The sequence below is a fragment of the Scyliorhinus canicula genome, chromosome 21 (genome assembly GCF_902713615.1).
Source record: "Scyliorhinus canicula chromosome 21, sScyCan1.1, whole genome shotgun sequence".
NCBI classification, from domain to species: Eukaryota; Metazoa; Chordata; class Chondrichthyes; order Carcharhiniformes; family Scyliorhinidae; genus Scyliorhinus; species Scyliorhinus canicula.
In genome coordinates, this window is record NC_052166.1 from 3,910,692 (window position 1) to 3,923,713 (window position 13,022).

Here is a 13,022-nt window from a genome sequence, read left to right on the forward strand (position 1 = left end):
GATTCTCCGGTCCGCGATGGGCCGAAGTCCCGCCGCTGAGAGGCCTCTCCCGCCGACGTCATTTCAACCACCTCTGGTGGCGGCGGGATTGGCGGCGCGAGCGGGCCCCCGGGGTCCTGGGGGGGGGGCGCGGGGTGATCGGACCTCGGGGGGTGCCCCCACGGTGGCCTGGCCCGCGATCGTGGCCCACCGATCGGCGGGTGGGCCAGTGCCGTGGGGGCACTCTTTTTCTTCCGCCGCTGCCACGGCCTCCACCATGGCGGAGGCGGAAGAGAACCCCCCCTACCGCGCATGCGCCGGTGGTGACGTCAGCGGCCGCTGAAGCACCGGCACATGGGCAAAGGCGAAGGTCTATCGGCCAGCCCCGGCGCCGGGCGGCGGGCGTCAAAGGCCGTTGGCGCCGGTTTTGGCGCCAGTTTTGGCAAGCCTAGCCCGTAAAGGTGCGGAGAATACCGCACCCTTGGGGATGCCCGACGCCGGAGTGGTTGGCATCACTCCGCTACGCCGGGACCTCCCACCCCACCAGGTAGGGGAGAATCCCGGACCAGATCAGTGAACAAGCAAGACATAGAATAGCACCAGCGAGAGAAGTTAGAACTAGTTTGTTATAATAGTGTACAGTTATATAGTTATCTGTATTGTACTTTATTTCTTTATTGTTAGTTTAGTGTTAAGTAAAAGAACTCATAGTTTATTATTTTATTACTCATTAAATAGTTCATCTTTCAACAAGACGACAATTGGTCATTTAATCATCCTGGTGGATTCAAGAGTAATATATATATTTTAGATAAGCCATTATTTAAAATATAACATGGTGCACATTATTTAAAATATAACACTCTCTCTATCCACCACTCTCCCTCCCTCGTGCCCCCTCCTCTCCCCCGCGTGCCTTGGCACTGCCCCTCCCTCATCGCCCAGGCGTCACTCTGGCCGACATCGCAAACAGGAAGAGAGGGAAACAGGGATGGTTCAGCGCCTCGAACGAGACACACGGTGAGTGAAACACGGGTTGGCGAGCGGTCAACGCGGGGCCCCGGGCAGCATGAACCCCTGCGCGACCCGTCTTGCTCGTGGTTTTCTGAATGGAGGGCTGTGATGAGTGGTATTCCACAGGGATCAGTGCTGGGACCTCTGCTGTTGTCACGACACCCTGCCGGGGGGGGGGGGGGGGGGGGGGGGGGGGGCACGGTCCGTTCCCGGCCCCCTCGATCCGGGATCGCAGCATAAGTGTGTTCTGGGCCAGGGTTTAGAGAACCCCAAAGTGTATCGTGGAGTTCACCTGACCCACAACGTTTACTAGATTGTGGTATGGGGAGCACACGGCCCACTCTACAGGTGTGGTACAGCAGAAACGGAAAAGTATTTTTTAAAGCAAAACAATGTTTATTCTATGAACTCAAGTTAACCTTTTTAAAACATACAGTGAACATCTCAGCAACCATCAATTCAAATACAACCCCCAAAGAATACAACATTAAGTAATCCTTTAAGCTTTCCTTAAAACACCTTTTACCAGAAGCACATCAGGTTAAGGTCACGACTGTTATTAGTTTTAAATAACCAGGATCGATTTACAGTTTTTAGGTTACAGAGAGAGAATCAAATACACCTTCTGGCTGTGACTGCAGCTATCCAGCTCTGAAAACGAAACTAAAACACACCCTGCAGCAAACTGCCTAAAACGAAAGTAAAAAGTTGACAGACAGCCCAGCTCCACCCACTCTCTGACATCACTGCAGTAGTAAACACCCATTTCTTAAAGGTACTCTCACTACAGATATTTATATACACACCCATTTGTAAAGACCCATTTCTTAAAGGTACTCTCACATGACAAGTCAATTCACAAATAATTCTTATTAACTTATTTGGCCGTTGACAATAAGATGCAGACACCAGATTTGTAAGCCAAAATGTGAACAAACTATTTATTAATAACAAGAGGGAAAGATGAAAATATAAAATAACAACAGGGCAATGATCTAACAATCTACCTCATCCCAAAACCCACCCTCAATCCGGACACACACAAGACAGACACACACGGCGGGAATGTGGGGGAAGGTTTAAAATGAAAAAGGGATTAATAGTTATGAGATTATTCTTTGCTGCTGAAGTAGGTCTCTGGAGCCAACGATCTCCTAATCATGTATCCAGTCAGAGCTGTAGGTTGTAGAAAGCTCCCTAAATCCGCAGACAGGCAGAGAGAGATTTAAAACCTGCCTCGTGCCTGGATCTCTCCACGGCACACACCAAAAATAATATGGAACTCTTCACCAGCTCCACCTTCCTTCTGGAACTTTCTGTCTGGCCACACCAACCACAGCCCCCAATAGGAAATTGTACATTTCCGATTCGCCGCTTGCCAAGTCCATCAAATCACCATCGCCGTTTCTGCCACAGAACCTAAAGGGGATGTCTCGGCTTTGTCCATCGCGATAGGGGGTTCCAACTCTGCCAAAAATCTGGGGCGGGATTTTCTAACCCCACCCCCACCCGGTCGGAGAATCCCGGGGATAGGTGCGATTCGCACCCCGCAGCCCCAACGCCGGCCGCCGTATTCTCTGGCGCCATTTTACGGGTGGGGGCGGGATTCCCATCACACCGGTCGGGGGCCGTTGGCAGCGTTCCCCCACCCCCCCCCCGGCGATTCACCAGTCCCCGATGGGCCGAGTGGCCGTCCATTTTTGGCCAGTCCCGCCAGCGTGAAAACACCCAGCTCACGCACCGGCGGGACCTGGTAGATGAGTATGCGTGGGCGGTCCTCGGAGAGACGTGGGGGAATCTGACGTCCCCCCACGGTGGCCTGGCCCGCAATCGGGGCCCACCGATCTGCGGGCGGGCTTGTTCTGTGGCGGCACTCCTTTCTTCCGCGCCCCTGTCGGGCCCCGCCAGATTGCCTGGGGGCCGGCGCGGAGAAGAGAACCCCCCCGCGCACGCGCAAAAGTACGCCGGCCGGTCTGCGCATGCGCGGAATCACGCCAACCCCTCCGGCCTCCACCAAGCCCCCAAATATGCAGAGAATGCCGCACATTCGGGGCCTGTTGATGCCGGAGTGGTTGGCGACGGTTCTCCCGTCGGCGTGGGGACTGAATCCCCAGAAGGGAGAATCCTGGTGCAGTAGTTTGAACAGAAATCCCAGATGGTGGATCAATGCAGTAGCAGCTTCACCAGAAGACAGGCAGAAGGGCGGGGATGAGAAGGAGAAGATAGGGCAGACAGAAAGGGATTCACAATAGTATTTTCACTTTGTGGTCTACATAAATGATTTGGAGGAAAATGTAACTGGTTTGATTCGTACGTTTGCGGACTGCAACAAGGTTGGTGGAATTGCGGATAGCGATGAGGACTGTCAGAGGGATACAGTAGGATTTAGATCGTTTGGAGACTTGGGCAGAGAGATGGCAGATGGAGTTTAATCCGGACAAATGGGAGGTAATGCATTTTAGAAGTTGGGAATATGCAGTAAACGGCAGAACGCTTAAGAGTATTGACAGGCAGAGGGATCTAGGTGTACAGGCCCACAGGTCACTGAAAGGGGCAACACAGGTGGAGAAGGTAGTCAAGAAGGCATACGGCATGCTTGCCTTCATTGGCCGGGACATTGAGTATAAGAATTGTCAAGTCATGTTGCAGCTGTATAGAACCTTAGTTGGGCCACACTTGGAGTATAGTGTTCAATTCTGGTCGCCACACTACCAGAAGGATGTGGAGGCTTTAGAGAGGGTGCAGAAGAGATTTACCAGGATGCTGCCTGATATGGAGGGCATTAGCTATGGGAAGCGGTTGAATAAACGCGGTTTGTTCTCACTGGAACGACGGAGGTTGAGGGGTGACCCGATAGAGGTCTACAAAATTATGAGGGGCACAGACAGAGTGGATAGTCAGAGGCTTTTCCCCAGGGTAGAGGGGTCAATTACTAGGGGGCATAGGTTTAAGGTGCGAGGGGCAAGGTTTAGAGGAGATGTACGAGGCAAGTTTTTTTACACAGAGGGCAGTGGGTGCCTGGAACTCGCTGCCGGAGGAGGTGGTGGAAGCAGGGACGATAGTGACATTTAAGGGGTGTCTTGACAAATACATGAATAGGATGGGAATAGAGGGATACGGACGCAGGAAGTGTAGAAGATTTTAGTTTAGACGGGCAGCATGGTCGGCACAGGCTTGGAGGGCCGAAGGGTCTGTTCCTGTGCTGCTGTACTTTTCTTTGTTCTTTGTTCTTTTGCTGATAGCAAGTCTCCCGGCCAGTGAAACTGCCTCAATCAACACGGAGATTGTCGGAGAAGAGGAACATGCTGATTGCTGTGCCATGTGTCTGTGAGTCCAGATATAGATAAAGCTCCCTCTACACTGTCCCCATCAAACACTCCCAGGACAGGTACAGCACAGGGTTAGATACAGAGTAAAGCTCCCTCTACTCTGTCCCCATCAAACACTCCCAGGACAGGTACAGCATGGGGTTAGATACAGAGTAAAGCTCCCTCTACACTGTCCCCATCAAACACTCCCAGGACAGGTACAGCATGGGGTTAGATACAGAGTAAAGCTCCCTCTACACTGTCCCCATCAAACACTCCCAGGACAGGTACAGCACGGGGTTAGATACAGAGTAAAGCTCCCTCTACACTGTCCCCATCAAACACTCTGAGCACAGGTACAGCATGGGGTTAGATACAGAGTAAAGCTCCCTCTACACTGTCCCCATCAAACATTCCCAGGACAGGTACAGCACGGGGTTAGATACAGAGTAAAGCTCCCTCTATACTGTCACCATCAAACACTCCCAGGACAGGTACAGCACGGGGTTAGATACAGAGTAAAGCTCCCTCTACACTGTCCCCATCAAACACTCCCAGGGCAGGTACAGCACGGGGTTAGATACAGAGTAAAGCTCCCTCTATACTGTCACCATCAAACACTCCCAGGACAGGTACAGCACGGGGTTAGATACAGAGTAAAGCTCCCTCTACACTGTCCCCATCAAACACTCCCAGGACAGGTACAGCACGGGGTTAGATACAGAGCAAAGCTCCCGCTACACTGTCCCCATCAAACACTCCCAGGACAGGTACAGCACGGGGTTAGATACAGAGTAAAGCTCCCTCTACACTGTCCCCATCAAACACTCCCAGGACACGTACAGCACGGGGTTAGATACAGAGTAAAGCTCCCTCTGCACTGTCCCATCAAACACTCCCAGGACAGGTACAGCACGGGGTTAGATACAGAGTTAAGCTCCCTCCACACTGTCCCCATCAAACACTCCGAGCACAGGTACAGCACGGGGTTAGATACAGAGTAAAGCTCCCTCTACACTGTCCCCATCAAACACTCCCAGGACAGGTACAGCGCGGGGTTAGATACAAAGTAAAGCTCCCTCTACACTGTCCCCATCAAACTCTCCCAGACAGGTAGAGCACAGGGTTAGATACAGAGTAAAGCTCCCTCTACACTGTCCCCATCAAACACTCCCAGGACAGGTACAGCACGGGGTTAGATACAGAGTAAAGCTCCCTCTACACTGTCCCCATCAAACACTCCCAGGACAGGTACAGCACGGGGTTAGATACAGAGTAAAGCTCCCTCCACACTGTCCCCATCAAACACTCCCAGGACAGGTACAGCACGGGGTTAGATACAGAGCAAAGCTCCCGCTACACTGTCCCCATCAAACACTCCCAGGACAGGTACAGCACGGGGTTAGATACAGAGTAAAGCTCCCTCTACACTGTCCCCATCAAACACTCCCAGGACATCTACAGCACGGGGTTGGATACAGAGTAAAGCTCCCTCTACACTGTCCCCATCAAACACTCCCAGGACAGGTACAGCACGGGGATAGATACAGAGCAAAGCTCCCTCTACACTGTCCCCATCAAACACTCCCAGGACAGGTACAGCACGGGGTTAGATACAGAGTAAAGCTCCCTCTACACTGTCCCCATCAAACACTCCCAGGACACGTACAGCACGGGGTTAGATACAGAGTAAAGCTCACTCTACACTGTCCCCATCAAATACTCCCAGGATAGGTACAGCACGGGGTTAGATACAGAGTAAAGCTCCCTCTACACTGTCCCCATCAAATACTCCCAGGATAGGTACATCACGGGGTTAGATACAGAGTAAAGCTCCCTCCACACTGTCCCCATCAAACACTCCCAGGACAGGTACAGCACGGGGTTAGATACAGAGTAAAGCTCCCTCTACACTGTCCCCATCAAACACTCCCAGGACAGGTACAACACGGGGTTAGATACAGAGTAAAGCTCCCTCTACACTGTCTCCATCAAACACTCCCAGGACAGGTACAGCACGGGGTTAGATACAGAGTAAAGCTCCCTCTGCACTGTCCCCATCAAACACTCCCAGGACAGGTACAGCACGGGGTTAGATACAGAGTAAAGCTCCCTCTACACTGCCCCCATCAAACACTCCCAGGACAGGTACAGCACGGGGTTAGATACAGAGTAAAGCTCCCTCTACACTGTCCCCATCAAACACTCCCAGGGCAGGTACAGCACAGGGTTAGTAAACTCCCTCTACACTGTCCCCATCAAACACTCCCAGGGCAGGTACAGCACGGGGTTAGATACAGAGTAAAGCTCCCTCTGCACTGTCCCATCAAACACTCCCAGGACAGGTACAGCACGGGGTTAGATACAGAGTAAAGCTCCCTCTTCATTATCCCCATCAAACACTCCGAGCACAGGTACAGCACGGGGTTAGATACAGAGTAAAGCTCCCTCCACACTGTTCCCATCCATCACTCCGAGCACAGGTACAGCACGGGGTTAGATACAGAGTAAAGCTCCCTCTACACTGTCCCCATCAAACACTCCCAGGACAGGTACAGCGCGGGGTTAGATACAAAGTAAAGCTCCCTCTACACTGTCCCCATCAAACTCTCCCAGACAGGTAGAGCACAGGGTTAGATACAGAGTAAAGCTCCCTCTACACTGTCCCCATCAAACACTCCCAGGACAGGTACAGCACAGGGTTAGATACAGAGTAAAGCTCCCTCTACACTGTCCCCCTCAAACACTCCCAGGACATCTACAGCACGGGGTTGGATACAGAGTAAAGCCCCCTCTACACTGTCCATCAAACACTCCCAGGACACGTACAGCACGGGGTTAGATACAGAGTAAAGCTCCCTCTACACTGTCCCCATCAAATACTCCCAGGATAGGTACATCACGGGGTTAGATACAGAGTAAAGCTCCCTCTACACTGTCCCCATCAAACACTCCCAGGACAGGTACAGCACGGGGTTAGATACAGAGTAAAGCTCCCTCTACACTGTCTCCATCAAACACTCCCAGGACAGGTACAGCACGGGGTTAGATACAGAGTAAAGCTCCCTTCACACTGTCCCCATCAAACACTCCCAGGACAGGTACAGCACGGGGTTAGATACAGAGTAAAGCTCCCTCCACACTGTCCCCATCAAACACTCCCAGGACAGGTACAGCACGGGGTTAGATACAGAGTAAAGCTCCCTCCACACTGTCCCCATCAAACACTCCCAGGACAGGTACAGCACGGGGTTAGATACAGAGTAAAGCTCCCTCTACACTGTCCCCATCAAACACTCCCAGGACAGGTACAGCACGGGGTTAGATACAGAGTAAAGCACCCTCTACACTGTCCCCATCAAACACTCCCAGGACATCTACAGCACGGGGTTGGATACAGAGTAAAGCCCCCTCTACACTGTCCCCATCAAACACTCCCAGGACACGTACAGCACGGGGTTAGATACAGAGTAAAGCTCCCTCTACACTGTCCCCATCAAATACTCCCAGGATAGGTACAGCACGGGGTTAGATACAGAGTAAAGCTCCCTCTACACTGTCCCCATCAAATACTCCCAGGATAGGTACATCACGGGGTTAGATACAGAGTAAAGCTCCCTCCACACTGTCCCCATCAAACACTCCCAGGACAGGTACAGCACGGGGTTAGATACAGAGTAAAGCTCCCTCTACACTGTCCCCATCAAACATTCCCAGGACAGGTACAACACGGGGTTAGATACAGAGTAAAGCTCCCTCTACACTGTCTCCATCAAACACTCCCAGGACAGGTACAGCACGGGGTTAGATACAGAGTAAAACTCCCTCTGCACTGTCCCCATCAAACACTCCCAGGACAGGTACAGCACGGGGTTAGATACAGAGTAAAGCTCCCTCTACACTGTCCCCATCAAACACTCCCAGGACAGGTACAGCACGGGGTTAGATACAGAGTAAAGCTCCCTCTGCACTGTCCCCATCAAAACACTCCCAGGACAGGTACAGCATGGGGTTAGATACAGAGTAAAGCTCCCTCTACACTGCCCCCATCAAACACTCCCAGGACAGGTACAGCACGGGGTTAGATACAGAGTAAAGCTCCCTCTACACTGTCCCCATCAAACACTCCCAGGGCAGGTACAGCACAGGGTTAGATACAGAGTAAAGCTCCCTCTACACTGTCCCCATCAAACACTCCCAGGGCAGGTACAGCACGGGGTTAGATACAGAGTAAAGCTCCCTCTACACTGTCCCCATCAAACACTCCCAGGACAGGTACAGCACGGGGTTAGATACAGAGTAAAGCTCCCTCTACACTGTCCCCATCAAACACTCCCAGGACAGGTACAGCACGGGGTTAGATACAGAGTAAAGCTCCCTCTACACTGTCCCCATCAAACACTCCCAGGACAGGTACAGCACGGGGTTAGATACAGAGTAAAGCTCCCTCTACACTGTCCCCATCAATGTTGTCTGCATTGCAACAGCGATTGAATTTTTAAAATACATAATTGAATGTTTGCCTCTGTGCTTCGCCTCTTTTGAACGAGCTCCCTCGGTCTTTCTGTGACTGTCCGATCACCGTTTCTGCAAGTTTGCCGTGCTCTGGGTGTGAACTCTGATGTTTGTCTCCAAACCCTGTCAGTTTGCGAAGTCTCGCTGCACTTCCCTCATTGTCATCTCTTCTCCTGCAGGGCGAAAGTCGGCAAAACCCGCATCTGGTGAGTGTGCTCCTTCCCTTTCACCAAAATCCCGCCAAATTCCGCCCCCTCCCCACATTGTGCAGACCTGCTCTACGCCCCCACTCCCCACGCCAACCTCGGCGGCAGGGCTAGTGAACCGTGGGCACCTCGCGCGAGTCCTCCCGCTGACCTGTGCCACGTGGTGGGGGGGAGGGGTCAACGTGGTGGTAGGTGGGGGGGGGGAATTGGTGGGGCCTCTGATAATTTCCCACCACTGCACCCCCCCCCCCCAACCACCCCATCCCCCTGCCTGTCACCTGCCACACACACCGCACTCCCGTTCCCCCACCGGTGTCAAATTGATTGGGAGTATCAGTTGTTTCCTTCGTGATTCCCCTCGTGGCCAAATAGCCCCTCTTTGCCCGAGGTCGCCAATCGCGTCTCGAGTCGGTTACTGAAGCCAAAACCGAAAGCAGGAACCTTTCCTTCACTCAGGACCTTTACTGACTTGCTCCGCCTCCCGGCTCTCCTGTCACGCCCAGTGTCTCAGCCGCCTCCTATTTATAGTCTCCCGGCCACCATTACTGAGGTTAGCTCCCAATTCCCCATTTGTTCATTGCCAGCGGCAGCCGTGTCGACCCCTGAACCCTTGCCTGAAGCATTCGCTGTTGATTTCTAGCCCAGCGATCCCTGTTTATATGTGCTCAATGCACTTAATTAAACAATGCCCTTTGCCCTTGGCCTGTGTATCTTATGTTACAGCACCCGGATCAGACCCCCAATTTATATTTAGAAACTGAACGACAAACCGCAACAATTTTTCAATTTGTAAACCGTGTTATGGGCCAGGGTTTAGAGAACCCCAAAGTGTATCAGGGAGTTCACCTGACCCACGACTTTGAATAGATTGTGGTATGGGGAGCACACGGCCCACTCTACAGGTGTGGTACAGCAGAAATGGAAAGGTATTTTTTAAAGCAAAACAATGTTTATTCTATGAACTCAGTTAACATTTTTAAAACATACAGTGAATATCTTAGCAACCATCAATTCAAATACAACCCCCAAAGAATACAACACTAAGTAATACTTAAACTTTCCTTGTGACATCCATAAGATGACAAAAGCTTTTAACAGAAGCACATCAGGTTTAAATTCACTACTGAGAACAGTTATCCCTCTGAATTCACCAAATGATCAAGGGATAGTCTTTTCATGGCAGAGAGATCAACAGTACGCCTTCTGTGGCTGACTGCAGCTCCAACACTGAAACCAAACCAAAAAAAAACACAGACACACCCAAGCTTTTCTCAAAGCGAAACTAAAAAGCAGAGCCAGAGCTCAGCTCCACCCACACTCTGACATCACTGCAGCCAGAGCTTAGCTCCACCCACACTCTGACATCACCGCAGCCAGAGCTCAGCTCCACCCACACTCTGACATCACTGCAGCCAGAGCTCAGCTCCACCCACACTCTGACATCACTGCAGCCAGAGCTCAGCTCCACCCACACTCTGACATCACTGCAGCCAGAGCTCAGCTCCACCCACACTCTGACATCACTGCAGCCAGAGCTCAGCTCCACCCACACTCTGACATCACTGCAGCCAGAGCTCAGCTCCACCCACACTCTGACATCACTGCAGCCAGAGCTCAGCTCCACCCACACTCTGACATCATTGCAGCCAGAGCTTAGCTCCACCCATACGCTGACATCACTGCAGCCAGAGCTCAGCTCCACCCACACGCTGACATCACTGCAGCCAGAGCTCAGCTCCACCCACACTCTGACATCACTGCAGCCAGAGTTTAGCTCCACCCACACTCTGACATCACTGCAGCCAGAGCTCAGCTCCACCCACACTCTGACATCACTGCAGCCAGAGCTCAGCTCCACCCACACTCTGACATCACTGCAGCCAGAGCTCAGCTCCACCCACACTCTGACATCACTGCAGCCAGAGCTCAGCTCCACCCACACTCTGACATCACTGCAGCCAGAGCTCAGCTCCACCCACACTCTGACATCACTGCAGCCAGAGCTCAGCTCCACCCACACTCTGACATCACTGCAGCCAGAGCTCAGCTCCACCCACACTCTGACATCACTGCAGCCAGAGCTCAGCTCCACCCACACTCTGACATCACTGCAGCCAGAGCTCAGCTCCACCCACACTCTGACATCACTGCAGCCAGAGCTCAGCTCCACCCACACTCTGACATCACTGCAGCCAGAGCTCAGCTCCACCCACACTCTGACATCACTGCAGCCACTTGAGCAGACAAACATTTCTTAAAGCGACATTCCCATGGCAACTGTGAGGTGAGAGGATTTGTTTTTGTATTGAAACAAACTTTATTATTCACACAGGATTAACCCCATTGACATCGAAGAAAAATAACGCTTTTCAAATCACAGCTATACATTCTTTTTAAAAAAACAAAGGGCGTTATTTGAATTTACGTTCCCACCCAAGCACAATTCGCACACACGGGATGATGGAACCACCAATTCACCAGACACGTGCTTTCCGATATGAACAGTGGTTTTAATCTACTTACTACAGAGCCAGCCTGTTACCCGTTGATGAACTCTCGATGAACTGCAGGCTGGCTCTGGACAACGATATTTATACAGCAGCACAGGGGGGAGGAGTCGTGGGCGGAGCCAAGGGTGGAGCCCTGTACAAACTCCTGAGCATTCCCAGAGCTACTCCCCCTAGTGGTCGGATACCGCTACTGCGCTTACAAAGGTATTGGTAAATACAGTGTGGATTACCAAGTTACATTCACCACACGGGACAAATACCACTTAATTGATACAGTTAACACTCAGCGGCTAACAGGTTTATTCGCAAAGCCCTTTCCTCAGAACTCAAGAGAGGAACTATCAAAATGAAACGAAACAATAACAGACACCAGGCAGGGCTGAAAACGAAACTAAAAAATAGACCCAGCCCCTCCCATGAGTGACATCACAGCCTGACGAGTTGTTGACCCCTTAATTACAGCTGAAGACAATATATGTAAAACAATTGCCTTTGTCCCTCGCTCTCACCGATATAATTATCGTCCCGTTAAACAACGGTTTGCGCGTTGGTTCCGAGTCCCCCGTGTCCGAGTCCTGTGCCAGGGCTCGCCTGCCACTCCTGCCCAGCCGCACCGGCCGCCAGTTTTCCGCCCACCTCACGCCAAAAACCGTTTCTGCCCTCTGCCTCGCAGCAAGCGCTTCCGCCGGTGGAACCGGTGCTGCCGGCGCCGATGCCGGGCGGCCGTCAAGTCGGTGACGTTCTACTGGGTCGTTCTTCTCCTGGTCTTCCTCAACACAGCCGCCATCGCCTCGGAGCACTACAACCAACCCGACTGGCTGACGGAGACCCAGGGCAAGTAGGCGGCCTCTCGGACCTCCTCGCTAACCCACACCCAGCAGCTTCCTCACCACCTCCTCCCCCCCCCCCGCCTCCCCCACCCCCAACCCCGCTTCAATACCTTGACCCCTTCATTCCGGAAAATCTGGCGATTGGTTAGAACTACTCCCTGAGGTCAGTCAGAGAGCAATTGCATATTACTGACCGGAGCTACTCTTCGAGGTCATTCAGAGAGCAATTGTATATTACTGACTGGAGCTACTCTCCGAGGTCATTCAGAGAGCAATTGCATATTACTGATTGGAGCTACTCTCCAAGGTCATTCAGAGAGCAATTGTATATTACTGACCGGGGCTACTCTCTGAGGTCATCCAGAGATCAATTGTATATTACTGACCGGAGCTACTCTCCGAGGTCATTCAGAGAGCAATTGTATATTACTGACTGGAGCTACTCTCCGAGGTCATTGAGAGAGCAATTGTACATTACTGACCGGAGCTACTCTCCGAGGTCATTCAGAGAGCAATTGTACATTACTGACTCTCCGAGGTCATTCAGAGATCAATTGTACATTACTGACCGGAGCTACTCTCCGAGGTCATTCAGAGATCAATTGTATATTACTGACCAGAGCTACTCTCCGAGGTCATTCAGGGGTCAATTGTATAATA

At 51.9% G+C, this 13,022-nt stretch overlaps 1 protein-coding gene across 2 annotated transcripts in view; it reads left to right on the forward strand.

The window, feature by feature from the left end:
- The first annotated feature begins 928 nt into the window (after positions 1-928).
- LOC119955831 (voltage-dependent L-type calcium channel subunit alpha-1D-like) overlaps positions 929-13,022 on the forward strand; it is a 72,127-nt gene continuing 60,033 nt past the window's right edge. The window contains exons 1-4 of one of the 2 annotated variants that reach the window (XM_038782424.1): positions 949-999; positions 4,236-4,320; positions 8,996-9,022; positions 12,206-12,366. In XM_038782424.1, coding sequence (XP_038638352.1) covers positions 4,313-4,320; positions 8,996-9,022; positions 12,206-12,366 — 196 coding nt within the window. In that variant the 5' untranslated portion in view covers positions 949-999; positions 4,236-4,312. Of the gene's footprint in view, positions 1,000-4,235; positions 4,321-8,995; positions 9,023-12,205; positions 12,367-13,022 lie in introns of both variants that reach the window. The other variant, XM_038782425.1, reaches the window with a different exon arrangement.